This window comes from Oryza glaberrima, chromosome 11 (genome assembly GCF_000147395.1).
Source record: "Oryza glaberrima chromosome 11, OglaRS2, whole genome shotgun sequence".
In the NCBI taxonomy this organism is placed as follows: Eukaryota; Viridiplantae; Streptophyta; class Magnoliopsida; order Poales; family Poaceae; genus Oryza; species Oryza glaberrima.
Genome location: NC_068336.1, coordinates 24,375,687 through 24,397,757, shown reverse-complemented (window position 1 = coordinate 24,397,757; position 22,071 = coordinate 24,375,687). Strand labels below are relative to the sequence as shown.

The 22,071-nt window shown below is 44.1% G+C and overlaps 2 protein-coding genes across 2 annotated transcripts; both read right to left on the bottom strand.

Moving 5' to 3' along the window:
• Positions 1-507: 507 nt before the first annotated feature.
• LOC127754137 (uncharacterized) lies at positions 508-12,216 on the bottom strand. Its single transcript, XM_052279611.1, has 5 exons — positions 11,979-12,216; positions 10,042-10,143; positions 1,761-1,898; positions 1,465-1,652; positions 508-1,133 (listed from the first exon to the last, which is right to left on the bottom strand). The coding sequence occupies exons 3-5, from the start codon at positions 1,891-1,893 to the stop codon at positions 726-728; spliced, it is 729 nt and encodes a 242-aa protein (XP_052135571.1). The 5' UTR covers positions 1,894-1,898; positions 10,042-10,143; positions 11,979-12,216; the 3' UTR covers positions 508-725.
• Positions 12,217-13,143: 927 nt separating this feature from the next.
• On the bottom strand, positions 13,144-15,833 carry LOC127753718 (WD repeat-containing protein VIP3). Its single transcript, XM_052279143.1, has 2 exons — positions 15,387-15,833; positions 13,144-14,000 (listed from the first exon to the last, which is right to left on the bottom strand). Exons 1-2 carry the CDS (start codon positions 15,732-15,734, stop codon positions 13,377-13,379), a joined length of 972 nt encoding a protein of 323 aa, XP_052135103.1. The 5' UTR covers positions 15,735-15,833; the 3' UTR covers positions 13,144-13,376.
• Positions 15,834-22,071: the final 6,238 nt, after the last annotated feature.

Below are 22,071 nucleotides of genomic sequence, written 5' to 3'. Positions count from 1 at the left end.
AGGTCATTTTATGCCGTACAGTACAGACCCTCATGAGCTATTCTTTGTATGTCCACTGGTAGCTGTATTTATATGCCTTATCATGTCTTGTGAATGATTTTCTAAGGTGTGGTGTTTATACCCAGCAGGCAGATTTTACCAATAATTCATCTTGGCATAATATCCGGTCGTGTACGTTGTTATGCAAAGTGATCACAAGATACATAAAGTCACTTGGAAAAAAATAAAATTAACACAAACAGAGGATATTGACACAAACAGTCACTTGGAAATTAACACCAGAGCCACATGGAAAAAATAAAATTAACACAAACATATGATATTGTTGTGTGACCGCGGCGGCCAACAAACTCATGAACAGCCCTGAGAAACATCAATCCCTTCGTAGTGCAGCCATGATTCATCTACCCAACATGATATTATCATGCATTCCTACGTAATCTTTCCGTATTCAACGATCATCAAATCATGATAAAGAACCATGTGAATATACGTGTGAATCGTAATTACAGTTAGACATTACCACATAACCAAAATCTGCCGTAGCAGCAAACATGTACAGGCCATTCCAATTTCCAATTGTCAAAACAATCACTGGAGTAATTTAAGCCGTTCCCATTGGAGGGAGTAATCAAGTAGTAACTAATATAGATTCTAGAGTACTATGAAATTCAAAACACCTACATTGCACTAATAATAGCATCCAATGAACTATTCAGCTACACCTAATCTAGACAAATGTCAAACCCAAACAACTCTATTACACTTATTGGTGAAACCCTACCGAACCCCTCTTTTGAAAAACCATTTCCATTGCAATCTATGAACTCGAAGAAAGGGACATCCTCATCAAAACCAAAGCCTATCACAGCTATTGAGTGAGTCTCAACCAAGCCTTCCACTAGAGCAGCAGACCTCCCGTCAAAATAATAAATGTGCTCACCATCTTCCAGATCATAGTAATTTAAGCTTGTTGGTATCCTACCAATCAGCACCGACTTTTTGAGAAAATTATCCAGGGCTGCTTTTATAATGTGTTTATCTAAAGTGCTCTGAGGAGTGATTGCAACATTTTCTGGATTACCCATTTGATAAAATTGGTGAATCTTATACCTTCTTGCATTGACAATTCCCTGCCAAAATAAAACCAAACTTCATGTCATTATGTGCACGTGGGCATCAACTGAATGTGGCAACAACAAATCACTACAACAGAATCAATTTAGATACCGGGATAGTTTCTGTATTACCGATTGTTTTTTCCGTTTCCACAATACAACAATTATCTTAGAATATTGTTAAAAGAAATATTTATGTTCGAATGGCTACAGGCGTAAAGGGGAGATTTTACTTCTTTTGGAGTAGTTTCTCTTTCTATGTTCTATCAATGAACACAATGTCAATAATAACATAAATCAACTGGAAAAAAATAGAGGCCTTGATAAGAGCAGAGTTAAAACTAACCCTTTTGAAGTCATCATGCATCATAATTCCATGGTATTTAACAACACGCAACGCCTCAAATATTCGATCCTGTGCATCTTCCCTAATCATTTCACCAATGTATTGCCAAGATAGTTGTCTGACTTTGATTCCACTGGCGCGAAATGCTGCTTCAACTGCGGTTCCAACAGAAAACAAAACACAACTCCCTGGAAAAAAAATAGAATAAACTGATGTTTATAGCAATCATACTATTAACTTGAACTTAATAGGGGTATACCAATCATGCTATTAACTTGAACTTAATAGGGGTTTACCAGGGGTGTCCGTATCCCGTAAACGGGGAGGGGGTAGGATTTTGTGCCGCTTTTTGATATCTTTGTGTGGATATAGCACATCTTTCCAGGTCCAGCGTTCATAACGACGATCATAATTGTCAGATTGTACCATTGTTCCTGTCAATGTTTGTAAACATACTTTCAGCCAAAACGAACACATCTAGCACTTACTAAATAATGCAAATTGAAGCTCACATCACCAATTCACCCATTCCATTACCACAAAAAACTTTCTTTTAACGTCTATGCCTACTTGTTCTCTAAAAAAGGACTACAAATACTACAACCTTGAGCACCTGTTGCTCCAATAATTTATCCTAAACCATTCACAATTGGCTCTTGTAAGTTATAAGAGCTAAACATACCACAGCGAATGCCTTCTCGACAGTTCCTGTGAACAGTAGAGAGAGGTGAATTTCTCTCCCTTCCAGGGGGGGGTCCATTTCTTCAAGTGGATTCCAATCCTGGGGGAGATTGAAGCGCAGCCAATCTTCTAGTGTGCTGCTTTGGTTTTTGAAGGGAACTGTCAGCTATTCTCGTTGGTTCTCTCTCTCTTTTTTCTTGTTGGTGCTGAAGCTGCGACTCGGGACAATTTAGGGGTGAAATCTCGATTCACTGCCCATCCTTGGTCTGCACTTCGAGAGCCTGCAGAGGGGTGAGGGAGCGATTTGGGAGAAAGGATGCCGCGAAAATGAAAAGGAAAGGAGAACTTGAAGATTGTTTCCACGAAGAACACAGACTCGGAAGAAAATAGAATGTGAGAGACAGAGCTTGTGTCAGAGCTATTTGGGAAGATGAACCTGACTTCAAAGGAGACTAAAACCTAGGTTTTTAGAAGACACCAATGAAGCTGATTTGGCCATGGCAAGACATGCAGTTATCGGTAGGGTTCTTGCTCCTACTGTGTTGCATATCCAAATTATCATGTCTGCTATGAGGCCTGCATGGGGTAATCCTAGGGGTTTGGTGGCGAGATCTGTGGGAGACAACCAGTTTATTGCAGAATTTGAATCTGAATTTGATAAAGCTAGAGTTTTGGAAGGGTCACCGTGCTCAGTTGGTCGTCTTTCGGTGGGAAGGCAGTCAATGATACTTCAAGATTTCAATTATGATTTGAGACCATCTGATGTGGTGTTTGAGGAAATGAAAAAATGGGTTAGAATTTCAAATCTCCCTTTTGGCCTTATGAATGTCTTGGGAGACTTAGAGCATCGCGTTGAGAAAATTAATAAAGAGATTGATATGTGTTGAAGACAACCTATATCCCAGTCTAGAATTGATAGGGAGAAAGTTCTAAGGTACAGGCTGCAAAAGCTTGAAATACAGAAAGATATTTACTGGAAACAAAGAAGCCATGTCAATTGGTTGAGACATGGGGATAAAAATACGAAGTATTATCATGCTTTTGCATCTGAAAGAAGAAGAATCAACATGATAAAGAGAATTAGAAATGATGAGGGGAGTTGGGTGGAAGGTGATACTGATCTGAAGAAGTTAATTTTTAGCTATTATTCTGAGTGTTCAAGTCCCAAAGAAATGTGTCAAGTCCAGCTTTCATGAATCAAGTGAAGTGAAAAGTTACTCCACGGATGAATTGCTTCTTATTAGCAGAGTTCACGACAGATGAAATTCAGAAAGCTCTTTGCAGTTTTCTACAAAAAGTTTTGGCACATTGTGGGTGATAAAGTAATGCAGGAAATCTTAAAAGTTCTTAATGGGGGTGAGATGCCAGTAGGATGGAATGATACAAACATTGTTCTAATCCCAAAAGTTAAAAGTCCATCTGTTCTCAAAGATTTGCGTCCAATCAGCCTTTGTAATGTGGTGTATAAAATTATCTCTAAGGTTCTAGCTAACCGGCTGAAATCAATCCTCCCAGAAATCATCTCAGACACGCAAAGTGCTTTTGTTCCTGGAAGGCTAATCACTGATAATGTCCTTATTGCATATGACGCAACACCATTTCTTGCAGAATAAGAGAAATGGAAAAGATGGTTATGCTGCCATCAAATTGGATATGTCTAAAGCCTACAATAGAGTTGAATGGCCTTTTCTACTCCATATGCTGTGAAGACTTGGCTTTGATGAAAAATGGAATAGGTTGATAATAAATTGTGTTACAACAGTAAATTATAAAATAAAAGTCAATGGTGACTATACGGAAGTGATAAAGACAGAGAGGGGTCTACGTCAAGGTGATCCTCTATCACCATATTTGTTTGTTATCTGTGCAGAAGCATTTTCAGCAGCAATTCAGGAAGCAGAAGGTTGAAAAAGAATAGGTGGTTTACGCATTTGTCGAGGTGCTCCTATTCTAACACACCTCTTTTTTGTTAGAATTTCAATGGTTACTCTCATTGAGAAGAGGATGGCACTCGAGATGGGGCAATTTTCTGGTTTTCTTCATTCACAAAACACAAAAGCCATACCTACCCGAGGGAGGTTGGATACATATATATAGCCATAGCTGGCTGCTAGCCTATTGCTGCACCCTCTTAGTTTAAAATTCGAAATTTGAATGGGATGCTGTCCTAGAGGGCATCCAAACTGAATAAAGCATAAAGGAGGCATAAAGGAGATGCTAATTGCTGCTGTCCTACTAACCGCAGCTGTCCTAGCAACTGAAAAATATGCTAAAGGGTAGATGCTGTCTTGAAAAAGGTGAAACTACCCAAAAGCAAAAAGAAGAATCACGACCAAGGACCACAAAGACTTATCCAACATTCTCCCCCTAAGTCTTGTGCGTCGTCTTGTGGGGAAGTTGGGCCATCCCGATCCTGGAGCAGAGCTCGAGGAACTTGATCCTCCCAAGAGGCTTGGTGAGCAAGTCCGCAAGCTGGTCCTTGGTGTTGATGTAGCTCGCCTTGATGCTCCCTTCCTCCAAGTAGTTTCGGATGAAGTGGTACCTCACCCGGATGTGCTTGCTCCGTTCGTGAAAAACGGGGTTCTTTGCCAGGGCCAGAGCGGACTTGCTATCCACCCTGAGCTCCACCGTTCCAGTGTCTCTGCCGAGGAGATCACTAAGCAGTCGAGCAAGCCAGAGCGCCTGGGTCGAAGCGGCGGAGGCCGCCATGTACTCGGCCTCGCAGCTGGACAGGGCCACCACCTGCTGCTTGACCGACTGCCAGCTAACGAGGCACTTGCCGAGGAAGAAGAGAATCCCGTTCGTGCTCTTGCTGGTGTCGATGTCACCGGCGTGGTCGCTGTCGCTGTATCCGACGAAGTGTGCCTTGCCAGGACACCTCGGGTAGTAGAGACCGTGGTCGAGAGTCCCCGCAACGTAGCGGATGATCCTCTTCACAACCTGCTGGTGCTCCGTCGTCGGTCGCTGCATGAACCGACTGACGTAGCCGACGGAGAAGGCCAAGTCCGGCCGTGTGTGGGTGAGGTAGCGAAGGCTCCCCACAAGACGTCGGTACTGTGTAGCATCCACCTCCTCCGCTGTGCTGTCGCGGCTCAGCTTCAGTCTCTTCTCCATCGGAGTGAGAGCTGGGTTGCAATCGGTGAGCCCAGCCAGCTCAACGACGTGCTTGGCGTAGTCGGTCTGTCGAAGCGTGATCCCGGAGTCGTCCTGGTGCACTTCGATCCCCAGGTAGAAGGAGAGAGGCCCCAAATCACTCATCTGGAAGGTGGCCTTCATCTCCTCCTTGAACGCCGCGACCTCCGCATCCTTGGTGCCGGTGATCACCAAGTTGTCGACGTAGACACCCACCATCAAGGCATTTCCTCCATTGCCCCGCCGGTAGATGGCCGCCTCGTGCGGGCTTTGCTCGAAGCCCATCCCCTTGAGCGTGGAATCCAACTTGGCATTCCACTCCCTCGGTGCCTGCCGCAAGCCGTAGAGGGCCTTGTGCAGGCGTAGCACCTTGCCCTCCTTGCCGGGGATCACAAATCCCAGCGGCTGGTGCACGTAGACCTCCTTCTTCAAGTAGCCGTTCAGAAACGCCAACTTGACGTCCATGTGATGGACGCCCCAGCCTTCCTGAGCAGCCAGCGCAAGAAGGAGTCGCACGGACTCCATCCGTGCCACGGGAGCGAAGGCATCGTCGTAGTCGATCCCCTCCTGCTGCACGAAACCGCGTGCCACCAAGCGAGCCTTGTGCTTGACGATGGCTCCGGCTTCATTCCTCTTCAGCTTGAACACCCACTTAAGGGTGATCGCGCGGTGACCACGAGGGAGGTCAGCAAGTTCCCAGGTGCGGTTCTCCTGAACCGCGTCCATCTCCGACTGCATCGCGGCACGCCATGCCGCGTGTTTCTCGGCCTCTGCAAAAGACCGAGGCTCACCGTCGTCGCACGCAAGGTGCAACTGCGCCTCTAGGTCGCGAGGCACCAGTCCCGGCACCGGTTGGTCGCCAAGAAGATCCTCCATCATACGGTACCGTAGCTGCTCGTCGTCGTGGTACGCGTCGATGCGCTCCCCGTCATGGGAGAGCGGAGTAGCGAACTCCACCGGGCTGCGCTCAACACGAGCTGGCGTCGGAGTAGACGTGCTTGGAGGAGTGGCTGTTGGTGCTAGAGCATGTGGAGTCACTGGCTGGGGTGGTGTCGACGAAGAGCTCGTCGTAGTCGAAGTCGTGGCCCGAGGGTGTGTTGGTGTCGGAGTCGGTGGAGATTCGGGGGCTAGGGTAGACACGCTCGGTGAAGAAGAGCTGCCTACTCCCCCAGCTCCCTCGAAGTGGACGTACTCGACAGTGAAGTCGTCGTACGTCGGAGTCGAACCATCGTCCACCGCCTTGTCCCATACCCACCCTCGCCCTTCGTCGAACACAACGTCGCGCGCAGTGCGCACACGCTGTGTCTTCGGGTCGAGGATGCGGTAGGCCTTCGAGCCCTCCGCGTAGCCGATGAACACCCCTGGGGTGCTCCTGTCGTTGAGCTTGCCGATGTGGCCAAGCTCCTTGGCGAACGCGAGGCAACCGAAGACCCGCAGGTGGGAGACCGCCGGCTTGCGCCCATGCCAAGCCTCGTACGGTGTCCTGCCATCGAGGGCCATGGTAGGCGAGTGGTTGAGGATGTAGGCGGCCGTCACCACCACCTCCCCCCAGAAGATGGCCGGCATCCCCCTCTGCTTGAGGAGGGCCCGAGCCATCCCCACAACCATCTGGTTGCGCTGCTCGACGACGCCGTTCTGCTGCGGGCTGTACGGCGTGGTGTAGTGGCGCTGAATGCCCTCATCAGCGCAGTACGACACGAATTCAGCCGCTGTGAATTCGCCGCCGTTGTCGGTGCGCAGCACGCACAGCTTGCGGCCGCACTCCGCCTCTGCAGCAGCCTGCGCATGCCTGATGGCGTCCGCAGCCTCTCCCTTGCTGCCGAGGACCATCACCCACATGTAGCAGGAGAGGTCGTCGCCAAGCAGCAGGAAGTAACGTCGTCCTCCTGGTGTGGCCGGTGTCACTGGGCCACACAAGTCCCCGTGCACGAGCTCGAGCCGCTCCTTGGCTCGGAAGCTCGTCTGCTGGGGAAAGGGGAGCCGCCGCTGCTTCGTCACCACGCAGATGTCGCAGAGCTGCTCCACGTGGTCAAGGCACGGCATGCCTCGCACCATCTCCTTGGCACCGAGCTGCTTCAGGGCCTCGAAGTGGAGGTGCCCGAAGCGTTCGTGCCACTGCCACGCCTCGTCGTCCAGACGAGCGGCGAGGCAAACTGGTTGTGCGACCTGCGCGCTGAGGATGTAGAGTCGATTAGTGCCTCTGGTTACCTTGGCAAGAAGGCGACGACGGCGATCCCAAATCCTCATGAGTCCGTCCTCGACCAACACGCGTGAGCCGTTCTCATCCAGCTGTCCCACGCTGATGATAGAATTCCTCAACGCGTGGATGTAGTAGACTCCGGTGAGCAGCTTGTGCTCACCGGACTTGGCGGTGAAGGTGACGGAGCCAACACCCTTGATCTCCACGCTGGAGGCGTCCCCGAACTTGACGGAGCCTCGGACGCTGGAGTCGAACTCGGTGAAGAACTCCCGTCGGCCGGTCATGTGATGGGTGGCGCTGGTGTCGAGGTACCACCCATCAGCCTTGTCGTTGCTAGAGCCGTTGCAGAGGGAGACGAGTACCTTCGGCTCATCAAGGTGGAGGAAAGCCGCTGCGGCCGGTGCCGCTGGAGGTAGCTCGATGCTTGCGTGAGCCAGGAGTAGAGCCGGCTCTTCCTCCTCCACCCGTGCGACGTGGGCCTGGCCGCGTCGTGGCTATCGACAGTCTTTGGCCCAATGGCCAAGCTTGCCACAGTTGCGGCAGGCGTCGTCTCGTGCCGGCTTGTGGTTGCCGGTGGCAACGCCATGGGCGCCTCTGCGGGCGCCACCCTCGGCACGTCTTCGCGCCCACCGTAGCTGGACACCTCCCCGCGCCTTGCGCAGCTTACGGCCGCCTGTCGGGGAAGATGACTCCCCCTTCCTCCCGTCACCCTAAGAGGCCTCCCACTGCTCCCGAGTGAGATGGAGCTTCCCGCCGATGGTGATGGGCCCCGAGAGAGGCTGTGGCTCATCACCATCGACGACCTTGAGGCGACCTAACGCCTCCTCGATCGACATCGTGGAGAGGTCCAGCAGAGATTCGATCGAGCGAGCGATCTGCCTGTACTTCTCAGGGACGCAGCGGAAGAGCTTCTCGACAGCTCTCTCCTCGTCGTAGGTGTCGTCGCCGTACTGCACCATTTTCTGCAAGAGTGTTGAGACGGAGAGCAAAGTCATCAACATCCTCACCTGGCTTGAAGGCCAGGTTCTCCCACTCCTTGCGGAGTGCCTGCAGTGTGGACTTGCGGGCGCGGTCGCTGCCGATGCGTGCCGCAGCGATGGCGTCCCAGGCCTCCTTGGCAGTCCGCTTCTGGGAAAGCGAGAACTGCATCTCGGGCGGGACTGCAGCAATGAGGGCATCCAGTGCCCGCCGATCCTCGTCGTAGTCGACGTCGCCGTACCGGACTGCCTCCCACATGTGCCGCACCTGGAGCCTCACCCTTATCACCGCGGCCCACTCGATGTAGTTGGTTTTGGTGAGGGTAGGCCACCCACCGCCGGGACCAAAGTCCCTGACCACCGTCTGGACGCCGTGGTGACCATGGCGCCGGTCAGGGGAGAAAGAGCCGCGCTGCCTGCGAGGGCCGCGTGCGGGCTCCGGGCTGCCGCCGGCAAGCCCGCGCCCATCTGGGTTCCCGTCGGCGGGCGCGCGGTCCCTTGGGCTGCCGCCGCCGCCGTGGAGGTGGGCTGCTGCCCACCGCTCTGCCCGCTCCCGTGCCCTTCCTCTTGCCAGCTCCTCAAGCTCCCTGTCGGCGGTGATGTCGCCGGCGATGGAGCCGTTGATGTTGCTGCGCAACGTCTCAACCTCTACCTCCGCCGCACGTGCCGCATCTTCCGCCGCCTCCGCCTCTGCCTCCGCCCTGGCTGCTGCCAACTCCGCTGCCGCCAGTCTGGCCGCCCTCGCTGCTGCTGCAGCGGTCTAAGCCGTTGCTCGCCTGCGCTCTTCTGCTGCGGCGAGCTCGGCGTCCTGCTGACGCCGAGTGCTCGAGGCGACCGAACGCCGAGACGGAGCGTCGGACATGGCGCACCTCCGGGGGGCTGCTGCGTGGAGAGGGGGAAGGGAAAGGGGAAGGAGGAGCAACCGGTGCTGCTGCTGCTGCTGGCTGAGAGCTCAACCGAGCTTGGGAAGGGGTGGAACAAGAGATGTTTAACCTACAGGAAAGTGTTGCTCTGATACCAGATGTTAGAATTTCAATGGTTACTCTCATTGAGAAGAGGATGGCACTCGAGATGGGGCAATTTTCTGGTTTTCTTCATTCACAAAACACAAAAGCCATACCTACCCGAGGTTGGATACATATATATAGCCATAGCTGGCTGCTAGCCTATTGCTGCACCCTCCTAGTCTAAAATTCGAAATTTGAATGGGATGTTGTCCTAGAGGGCATCCAAACTGAATAAAGCATAAAGGAGGCATAAAGGAGATGCTAACTGCTGTTGTCCTACTAACCGCAGCTGTCCTAGCAACTGAAAAATATGCTAAAGGATAGATGCTGTCCTGAAAAAGGTGAAACTACCCAAAAGCAAAAAGAAGAATCACGACCAAGGACCACAAAGACTTATCCAACATTTTTCGCAGATGACTCTCTTTTACTTTTAAAAGCTACTGAATCTGTAGCTAAGGAGATGAAGCAAATTATTCTGGACTATGAGAGGTGCTCAGGCCAGATTGTTAATAGAGATAAATCTGTAGTGATGTTCAGTTCAAACATCGATGAGGAAGGAAAAAAAGGCATTTTCACATACCTTGGGTATAAACTGTATAGCTCGTAATGATAGATATCTTGGGTTACCGGTATTTATTGGTAGATCCAAAGCGAAAACCTTTGAATACTTAAAGGAGAAAATCTGGAGATGCATTCAGGGATGAAGGAAAAAAAATTATCCAAGGCAGGAAAAGAATTTTTAATTAAAGCAGTTGCACAAGCTATTCCAACATACGCAGTGTCTTGTTTTTATTTAACAAAATCTTTTTGTGATGAGTTAACTTCTATGATTTTGCGCTTCTGGTGGGCTCAACATGATAATGACAAAAAGATTCATTGGTTGGGAAAGGATAAAGTCATGAAGCCAAAGAGTCAAGGAGGTTTGGGTTTTAGAGATCTAAATTCCTTCAATATTGCTATGTTGGCTCGGCAAGGTTGGCACCTTATCAAGGCTGCTAAAGGCCAAATATTTTCCTAACTGTAATATTCTTTATGAACAATCAAGGAAACAGATGTCATATTCCTGGAGAAGTATTCTAAAGGGAATACAATTACTAAGAAAAGGCGTAATATGGCGGTTTGGAAATGGAGAGCACATAAACATCTGGTCAGACCCATGGCTGCCAAGAGATATGAGATTTGTCACAACAAGAAGAGGGGCGTCTTTACTTACAAGGGTGTGCGAGCTCATTGATCCAACAACAGGGCAGTGGGATATTGAATTAATCCAGCGGTCTTTCAATGAGAACGATGCCAAATCATAACAAGAATACCACTAAGGGAAGGTCAGGAAGATTTTATTGCTTGGCAACCGGATACTAAAGGAATTTTCTCGGTAAAATCAGCATACAAGCTACATTTGAAGATCCTGAATGAACTGCGAGGACAGGTAGGTAATTCCTGTGGTAAAACCTCTTTTTTTTAAATTGGGAACGTATTTGGAGATATAACATTCCTAATAAGATAAAACACTTTGTATGGAGATTTGCACATAATAGTCTGCCTTTGAGGCTAAACATTAAAAGAAAAGGAGTTGATATTGAAACTTTGTGCCCAGTTTGTAAGCGTTTTGACGAGGATGGAGGCCACTGTTTTCTCAGATGCAAAATGGTAAGAAAAGTGTGGTGTAAATTATTTTTGGAGGCACGCCTCGAGCTTTCGTACTGCCCTTCACCATTGCATGTGCTAGAGGAGATCTGGACAATGGATGATAGCAAACAAATTAAAATCTTAACTATGTTTTGGCTGTGGTGGTCTGCTCTAAACAAATTGGTTGAAGGGGAAGATTATTCAGTTCTGCATGAAGTGCCTTTTCTTACTAACCGATTTATTTCAGATTTTGAAAATTTTCTACAATCTGAACAAAATAAATGTCTTACAAACTGTGCGAACTCATGGAAACCACCTAGAGCTGGAATGATAAAGCTAAATATTGATGGATCTTTTTTCCAACATACAGGAGAAGGTGGTTGGGGTGTAGTGGCCAGAGATACAGATGGATGTCCTCTCATGATGGCTGCTGGGAATTTACAAAATTTGCATAATGCTAACCAAGCAGAAGCTTTAGCATGCATCCAAGCTTTGAAATTAGCTAATGATATGGGAATGGGCCACATTATTGTTTGAAACTGATGCTCAAGAACTGAAAGCGGCTTTGTTGGATGAAACACAGGATAGAAGTGTAAGCGCTCTTATCATTAGAGAGGCCAAATTTTTTACTTACAATGAATTTTGATGTCCATCAAGTTATGTATTGTCCTAGAGAATGTAATCGTGCTGCGCATGAGCTTGCTAAAATTGGCGATTCTCTGGGTCCACTAAGCCACTTTGTTTGGCTTGAAGGATTCCCAGATGTTGTTTGTAATTTGGTACTAGCTAGTGATTCAGCTGGACTACTGTTTAATGGAGTTGTCTTCTTCTTCAAAAAAAAAAAGCGCTAAACATACCATGAAAATGAAAATTGTGAGGACACCTTACCAGTCGTGTGAGCTGCAGTGGTCTGGCCCTCGCTGTCGGAAGACGATGAGACAAACGCAAAACCCTGGTTCCAAATCAAACGCGCGAAGGAATCGGCGACGACGCTCGACGGGGATCGGCCGAGCGGTGGATCGCCGCACCCTCCCGCTCCGACGAAAGCGCAGATGCAGCGGCGCGAGCGCACGACCGAAGCCTGGGGCCGCCGCCGCGTTGAGGTCTCCGTCTCGCAGTACGGCGGCGCGAGCGCGACGGAGAAGAAGGGTGGGCGAGATAGTCACAGCCCCGCACATAGAGAGAGAGAGGTGGGCTTCGATGGGCCTAGAAGGCCTTGGCACGGGCTCTTTCTATTCTGGCCCAACTCGAGATGGGACTCGCTCGTGGAAAGGGGTAAGTCTATGATTGCTCCCTAATCTTTTGCCTTCGTCAAATCGCATCCAAAGCAAAATAGGCTATAGCACCTTCCCCCAACTTCTCCTCTTCTTCTTCTTCGGTTCTTCCTCCCTTCTAATTCTCTCTCTCTCGCAAGCAAAAGGTCACACGCGGTTGCGGGAGGCCAGCGCCGATTGGGCCACGTGCGGTGGCTGGGCAGTGGTCTCGGATTGCGCCGATGAAATATACAATTCAGCGTGTGTTTAGTTCATGTCAAAATTAGAAGTTTGGTTGAAATTAAAACGATGTGACGGAAAAGTTGAAAGTTTGTGTGTATAGAAAAGTTTTGTGTGATGGAAAACTTGGAAGTTTGAAGAAAAGATTTGGAACTAAACTCGGCCTCAATCAAGGGCAAAAGATGATGAAGGTAAAGTCCCAAAGTTCTCAACTGTATGATTTAATTTGTTAAATGTTATTATATTAAAGAAAATAACCAAGATTCAATGACATATCAACATTTGCAAAACAGCTAGTAACATTTTCCTTTTGCACGTGTAGCATTTTTCGTTGAATTATCCGTGGCTGGACGTACATTAGCAAAAGTGCAACATCTTCCTTGAACAAGATTGAATCGTGTCTTGTGATTCTTCACTTTGAAAAATTGAAGCATTTCTATAGCGCATTTCTATGTTTACCTTCAGATACACTGAGGCGTCTAAAAGTTAGGCAAAACTCATAGGCACATATTCACATTATGACTGTGAAAAGAGATTAGAAATTCCAGTGACAAAAGCACTTAATCGGGCTAGAATTGAAGAGATATTTACTTCAAACTGACACAACTTGAGATCACTTGCAAAAGAACAATAAGGAGCGGGCTTGCAACTCTTAGGCCAATAGTGGAAATAAACGCACTCTACTTGCAACTCATGAGCTTAATTAGGATTGTACAACAGGTTTTTTTTTCCAATGCAAGTCACTGGTTGGAAACAGCTGACTACAATGAAGTTGCAGGTTGAAGTGTTAAAACTATGAGTAATCGTACAGGGTGATGCTCTTGTCATCTGACACGCTGGCAAGCCGGCCTGCGCGGACTCCTGTCCCACCCGGTGGTCGGAAGGCGACAGCCCAGACCTGATCATTGTGGTTGCTCATGGTCTGCACCGACGCCCTCGTGTTGATGTCCCAAAGCCGGACCGTGCGGTCACTGGAGCCTGTCGCTACCGCCATGCCGTCTGGGCTCACGTCGATGCTCAGCACCCAGCTCGCATGCCCTGACATGGCCCCAATGAGGCTCTTCTCCTTGGCGTCGTATATGTGGATGTGGCAATCGTCGGAGGCAGTGAAGAGCACGTGCGGGTCCACTGGAGAGAACACCATTGATCTCACTGGCATGTGATGGCCCTCAAGGTGGTGGAGGAACTTCATGCGAACTGCGTCATACACAGCGATGGTGCCATCCATGGAACCACAAGCTAAGAGCTTGCCATCAGGACTCCATGCGACTGAAAGGACAAACTTGCCGCTTCCTGTTTTATCAGGGCGAGCTCCCTCTGGACGCGGAACAGCAAGGCTGGTAATTGGCTTCCACTTCTCTGTGTCCCAGAGCTTCACTGATCCACTGCCACCACCAGCTGCAGCCAGAGCACTACCCTGTGAAGGAAAGCATTTGTGGGTGAGGTAATAATGTCAGCAGCTAGAACAAGTGAAGACCTTCAGTAAAGTGAGGCTACCATAAAAGGAGGTTAATTCCTGGTACTGCAGGTTTTAGAAAAATTAGTATATGTTGTCAACAAAGGTGTATAGAGATAGCACAGTGGAAAACACTGAATGTCCAATCAGTATGCGTAACTCTCAACTGCAAGTGAGAAGACAAGCTTGAACAAGCATCTCCGATTCTCATTGAATTAGACATAATTGTATCAACACGTTTATGGAAGAAAATAATAATGTCTTAAGGCCATAGGTCAATTCTAGCAAGGTTTAGTACACAGCAAAATATCATTTGAGAAAAATAGTATGTTCTGGAAATTAGCAAGATGAATCACGACAAGGCAATATGAAAATGGATTGACCACAGATACGCTACTTTGACAAATCATTTCTGGCAGTGGTTGCAATAGGCGTAGTGATGTTTAGTCATCTTGCACAGAAAGGTGGGTTACCCAAATAGATAGTTATCTTGCATATTGTGAAAAACATGAATACAAATCAATTTTCAAAATACAAAGGAAGCATGAAAACAGGACCTATGCAAAACCCGTAACTATGATAAAAATATGTCCAATGAGTTTGGATACACAATTAATTGTCGCTTAATTTACTGAGTCTGAAAGAGGATCGAAAAGGTAGGATTCAACATTATTCTCAGAGTCTAAGCAACTATGCAGCAAATGTTACACACACTATGCCAGCAATGCATGAAACACCATACTTCACATGATGATCCTCTTCAAATCGATTACTAAATTTGTTGCAGTGCTGAGATGAAGGAGCGCTATTCCACAAAAGTGAGGTACTGTGGTCAATGATAATAAGCAGCAACAACTGAATATACTGTCAGACTTGCCCACCGAATTTAACAACCAAACCTCAGTCATCAATTGCGTATTTGAACTGCTCGAAAATTGAAATGATCACTTTGCATATATTCCTTAACTTTGCGAAAACATTCTTTTAGATTCCTTTATTTTCTTTGAAATCTAATAAAACTACCACAAATTGCCAATCAAGGCCACACTTTTGTCATGAAGTTTCAGTTAAAATGATACTAAAATCTAATAAAACATCTGAGAAAAGCTCACACATTACACTAGTAATAAAAAAAAACCACACTAGACATATTCCAAACTATACAAACCCATTAAACAGATGGGAAATGATGCTCGAATCAACTGTAATTACCACATTATCTCACTGAAATCCCACGCCTCTCACATCTCCCCCCACACAACGAATCTAGTCAAGCAACCTCAGAATGTGAACCGCAAAGCAAAGATGGTGGGGTTGGGGGTAGGATCATCACCCCCATCAACCTACCTTGGGGTGGAACTGGATGCCCCAGACCTCGGAGGGCGGGGCCTCGAGCGTGGCGACGGAGGAGCCCGAGTCCACATCGAAGACGCGGACGTAGCTGTCGAGGGAGACGGCGGCGGCGAGGGCGCCCGCGGGGTGGGCGGCGAGCGACACCACCCCGAGCGCGTGGCCCCGCGAGGGGGAGGCGGCGGCGGAGGCGAGGTCGTCGGGGGCCCAGAGGCGGACGGTCTCGTCGAGGGCGCCCGTCAGGAGCAGCGCCGCGGGGCGGTGGTCCGCCGCGGGCACCCACGCCGCCGCCCAGATGGACTCCTCGTGTGCCCCGTCCACCGACTTGAGCCCCGCGAGCTTCATCTCTGCTGCTGCTGCTGCTGCTGCTCGAGGAGGAAGACGAAGTCGAAGTCGAGGAAACCCTAGCGTTTGATCTGGTTGGGGAGGGGAGTGAGAGAGACGAGGGGTTCGTGGGTTTTAGAGAGGAGGAAGATGATACGAGTACTAGTAAATTTCCTACTTTTTTTTTCTTTTCTTTTCAGATGATTTTAAAATAAAAAAACTAGAAAAAAAATGTCCGTGTGTTGCAACATGTGAAGGCTAATTTAATCTTATTATTATTATATGGTTTAATTTAAGTGAAATTCACTGTAAAAATTTGCTTGGATGTATTTTTTTTAAAAAAAAATCATGTGTTGTAGTGAAGAGTCCGATCGTCTCAAATTAACATGCGAGTTTTTCTAAAAAGAATTTTCTTATATGACTCCATCAGTATTTTCAAAAACAAACAAACTTGAAAATCGAAAGAGAAGATAATAGAATTGGGCATTGAGGAGTAATTGGGCCTGCATTTTTACTGGGCCTTTCAGGATGGGCTGAACTGGGCTGATTTGGCATGCCCATTTGATATGGGTAAAGGCCCATACTATTATCCCTAACCCCCCCCCCCCCCCCTTCTCGAATAACAAGTCCATTTTCATATATTACTGTTTTTGATTTTTTTTAAGCCAAACTTATTTAGGTTTCATCAAGTTTGTATAAAAATTTAATAATAACATCTATACACCGGATTAGTTTTATTAAACCTAACTCTTAATATATTATGATAGTGTGTTTGTTTTGGGTCAAAAATGTTGATATATTTTTGGGTTAAAAGTTTGATTAGAAAAAAGATCAAAGGGTGTTATATATGAAACGAAGAAAGTAGTACAAAGGTATGTTTGTTTTGTTATCACTTTTGAACCCTATCAAATTTTGACATTACCAAACATATTAGACGTGTTTGGTTGTGTTTGCTGCCTATGGCTGCGATAGCATTGGAAACGGCTGCAGACAACAGCGGCCAGCGTATCCGGTCAGCCCCATTGTTACTACCGCTACCCAATCAAATTTAAGTGGTTTCAGAAATTTTCGTTCTTAAAAGCTATACTAAAATTTGGTAAGGTTGCAAACCAAATGCATTCAAGACTATTAGAATTTGCAAACCAAATGCAAACCAAAAGTGTTAAATTTTGGTAGGATTAGTTGAACAGCAAACCAAACATGTCATAGATTCCATTTTTGAATGAAAAGAAAATGAATTGCAAGATTAAACTCCCATTCCAGGGAGAACAAGTTCAAATCCAAGGAAAAGGTATAAATATATCACGTGGAAATAATCCCGCATTCTTGGGACCAATGACAATGATGCAAGAAAATGAAAAGAGGAATAATGCCCACCACCAAACACTGCTATACACTTTCTCTTTCAAATGACGGTGATGGTGATGTGTACTCCTGTTACTCTCTCCGTCCCATAATACTCCTATATGCATGCAACAGTGATTTGGTGAATTTCGGCAATGAGAACTTTTATGATGTTACCTCATTAGTTAAATCCACCTAGACACCTCAAGCACCCCTTAATAATAATCATCATCATTATGGGCTTGTTTAGATACTCCAAAATGATAAAAGTTTTACTGTTTTAGACCACTTTTTAATAAAATGGATCTAAACACTAGCAGCAAAAAGTAGGCATGTTGGCATTTGTCATTTGGGAGTCCATAGTAGCAAATTTAGCCAAGAAAAAAGCATCGGGTCCCGTGCATAAGAGAGGCAGCAACAATTTGGTAAAACTTTACCATGCATCTAAACACCAATTTGTAAAATTGCAATGCCAAATCTTTTATCACCAAAACTTTTAAAAAAAATTGCCGCAGCAAATTGATATAAACAGGCACTATATATTTAGTCTCACCATGCGAACGCAACATCTATTATATTATTAAGACAGCTCGAAAAGGAGGCACCACGTTCGCTGTGGAGGCTAGAAATTTCCACATTAATCAGAGAAAAAGAAAAAAAGAAAAGGAAAGTCCAAGTAGTAATACAATCTAAAAATAGCTGAAATCTATTATATTATTAAGACACCTCGAAAAGGAGGCACCACGTTCGCTGTGGAGGCTAGAAATTCCCACATTAATCGGAGAAAAAGAAAAAAAAGAAAAGTCCAAGTAGGAATACAATCTAAAAATAGCTGAAATTCGGAATTAAAAATAAGCAATATTGAAAGAAGTTTCCATATAAGAACCCAATACGAGATTAATCAAAATTCGAAATAAAAATAAAACAAAATCAAAAATTAGAAAAGGAAACGAGAGTCCAAGTAGGAATATAATCTAAAAATAGCTGAAATTCGGAATTAAAAATAAGCAATATTAAAAGAAGTTTCCATATAAGAACCCAATACGAGAATAATCAAAATTCGAAATAAAAATAAAATAAAATACAAAATTAGAAAAGGAAACGAGAGTCCAAGTAGGAATATAATCTAAAAATAGCTGAAATTCAGAATTAAAAATAAAGAATATTAAATGAAGAGTCCATATAAGAACCCAATACGAGATTAATTAAAATTCAGAATAAAAATAAAAATAAATCCGACACTAGAAAAATAAAATAAAAGAAGAGTTCAAGTAGGAATACAATTTAAAATTAGCTGAAATTCGGAATTAAAAATAAGCAATATTGAAAGAAGAATCCATATAAGAACCCAATACAAATTAATTAAAATTTCGAATAAAAAGTAAAATAATATCCAAAATTAGAAAAATTAAAAGAGAGTTCAAGTAGGAATACAATTTTGAAACAACTGAAATTGAAAATAAAAAATAAAAACATTAAAAGAACACAATACGGTATTGAATAAATTTTTTTAAAAAAATAAATTCTGAAATTAGAAAAAGAAAAATAAGATTTTAATTAGGAATACAATTTATAAATAACTAAAGTTTGTGATAAAAATAAAGACTATTGAAAGAAAATACCATCTAAAACACATGACGAGATAAATTAAGTAACATGCCTATAAAGGAGTAGAGTGGTGGCGGTTGATACGACATATAAAAATTGTTAATAAAACACCAAATAGAATCCTAATGACGATTGAAAGGAGGGACGCCAGGCAGGCCGTGAAGCAAACAAGTAAAGCAGTTGCTGGGACTTCTAGAAAGTAAAAAAAAAAACCCTATTGATAATCATATTCGATTTTTAAAATTTCAATGACAATAAAAAGGAGAAGCAGCGGGCGGGTGTATAAGAGTATAGTTGCAGAGCCGCTGACGATTGACGGGACTTCTAGAAAATAAAAAATGAATTCCAACAATAGTTATGTTCGATTTTTAGAATCATAATGACAATAAAGAGTAGGCGATGGACGAGCTGTAGAGAGGCATAGTGGCATCGTTTGATGGAACTTCTAAAAATTATAAAAAAATAAAACTACAAGTCCAGTTTTTAAAGGTTTGGAACTTCCAAAAAGTAAAAAAAAAACCAATGATAATCAGGTTCGATTTTAAAATCTCAATGACAATAAAGAAGGGAGGCAGCGGGCAAGCCGTAGAGGAGTACAATGGCAAAGCCGCTGATGATTTGGCGGGACTTCTAGAAAGTAAAAATGAACCCAAATGATAATTATGTTCAATTTTTAAAATCTCAATGACAATAAAGAGAAGAAACACTGGACGGGCCGTAGAAGAGTATAATGGCAACATTTGACGGGACATCTAGAAATTATAAAAACGAAACCCAACGTGACAATAAACTCTAAAACTATAAAATCCAATTTTTTAAAGGTTCCAAGAAGAATGAATAAAAATAGTGGTAGATTGAGCAAGCAAATAAAGAAGGAGATGACATAAGGGGTAGCAACTGGTGTGAGTTTTAAAAACTATATAATTAGAAACACGAGGATGATAAGGTTTGGTCTTTTAAAGTCTTAAAACAATGAGATAGCTATTTAATAAATTTTAAGTAAAATCATACTAAAAAGTATATGATTTTGTTTAGGTGCTAGCCGTGCAATTGCGTGGGCCACCTAGCTAGTTATTTTAAAGAAAATGATCACTGCTTTCGCCTACCATATACTACTCCATCCATCCTTTAATAAGTGCCCTTCTAATATTCCAATTAAATTTTATCTTAAGTTATTAACAGTGTATATCTAGAATACTTCTTTCTCCAACAATCCATCATTTAATTTTATTTTCATCTTATTATCTCCAACTCCCCTTTCACTCTCAACACGTCCAATTTGGTCAATTATTTGCTCTTCAGCTTATCCGTTAGTCAAAATTTAAATTTTGAATCTTTAACTTTTGATTTTGACTCATTTTATTCATAGTTTGTTTTTAGCATTAGCTTATACTAAATCGTTAGCAACACACATACTCCCTCTGTACTCGTAAAGGAAGTCGTTTAGGACAGCGACACGGTCTTCAAAACATAACTTTGACTTCTTGTTTCTATAAAAATATTTATTGAAAAGTGATTTATGTATACTTTTATGAAAGTATTTTTCAAGACAAATCTATTCATATAATTTTTATATTTTCAAACTCAACTACTTGAGAATTATTCATGATTTATATTCTCAAGGTTTGACTTAAACATTATTCTAAATGACTTTTTTTACGAGTGCAGAGGGAGTATAAAAGTTTACCTATAAATTAAGAGGCCAATAAACACTTTAAGTCTTATAGTCAATTGCAGCCGAACCAACATGACACTCAATAATTGTGGCTGTCACTGTCTTTACTGTTCTTGTAATAAGGAAAGATCTCCTAAAAATATGGAGTAGTACTAATAAAAATATGGAATAGTACTAACATGGAGTGTTGACCTGTTGCTTCTTCACAGGTCACTCACTAAATTAAGAAAAATAAAGATAAAACAAAATGGCACGATGGCCACGCGATGATGCGACATCAAACAAGTCACGGAGTAGGTGTCATCGTCAATTGCAAATTTGTAATACTCCGTCCGTGCCGCCATGGTTTTCAGCGTTCAACTTTGATCGTCCATTTTATTTAAAACTTTTTTAAAAAAATTTAAAAATATAAGTCGCGAGTAAAGTACTATTCATATTTTATCATCTCATAACAACAAAAATACTAATTATAAAATTTTTTTACAAAAATACTAATTATAAAAAAATTTTAAATAAGACGAACGATCAAAATGGAACACGGAATCTTATGATAGCATTTAAAATGGAACGAAAGGAGTAGTACGGGAGAAAACTACGGGTTTTGATTTGACACAGCAATTTACATTCGCACGAACACGAAACACACGGCTCTTCCCTTCACATGAATGAATTATTTGTGATGTGTGTGTGTTTGTGTGTGTGGAAGGCCTGAACTTGAGCAAAATTTCGTTGGCTATAGCTTTCATATCTCCATCTCGACAAAATTTCTCTAAAACGAAATTAAGCAGGGTAAGTGATCATTTGGTGTGTGCCGTTCTGGTTCTTCCACGTTGTTGCTGTAGAAAATTAGAGGCGTGCTGGACAGTTTGGAGCCAAGAGAAAGTTGGAGGTGACCATGCATGGACAGATTAGTTGTACATGACACTAATTGTGGGTCATGTGTCTGATAATGATGCCTTCCCTTCACAAATCACATGATATGATTTCAAACATCGACTTAACTTTTTCTTTCTTTCTTTCTTTTTAAAGCACGCACACCTCTAGGAGGGTTTAGCTATTCTTTAAGAAAAAAATTATTTTTTAAAAACATACAGTACAAACCTAAGCAATCACAGCACGCGCATACTTACCCATATAAACGTACACACTCTTATGAGCAATTCTAAAAGACTAGACTGATATATTTTAAGATTGATGAAATCAACGTCTCACCGTCGACGGGTAAGTCGTTTATCACTGAAAAAATAGCCACAAATACGAGCACCCATATCAACTCAAGTGAGCTAGTTCCACTGCTATTATCATTAAGTTTGCTTATGTACTACTTCTTCGTTCGGAAATATAAGGAACACATAATTTAAAAGAAGTCAACGATGTTACCTTCTACTAATAACTAAACTGATAATAGTATATGTACATTAATTCCATAACCGCTGAGGATATACGAGAGTAAAACCAACGGTATAATGTTAGAGACTATGTTACCAATACACACGCAATATATTTTAGGTGGGAGGGTAAGAAAAACATTTTTTTTTCAATCCTTAAATTTTCGCCACTGATTTTCCATTAATTTTTTTCACACAATTAATATTTTCATTGCCTTTATTATTATTATTATTATTATTATTATTATTTTGGCATGTTGGCCAAACTGGATCACTGGAAGGAACAGAGCAAGAAGCATGAAAAGGAAAGAGGGATGATGGACAGTGTGAGAAGCATGGGCTC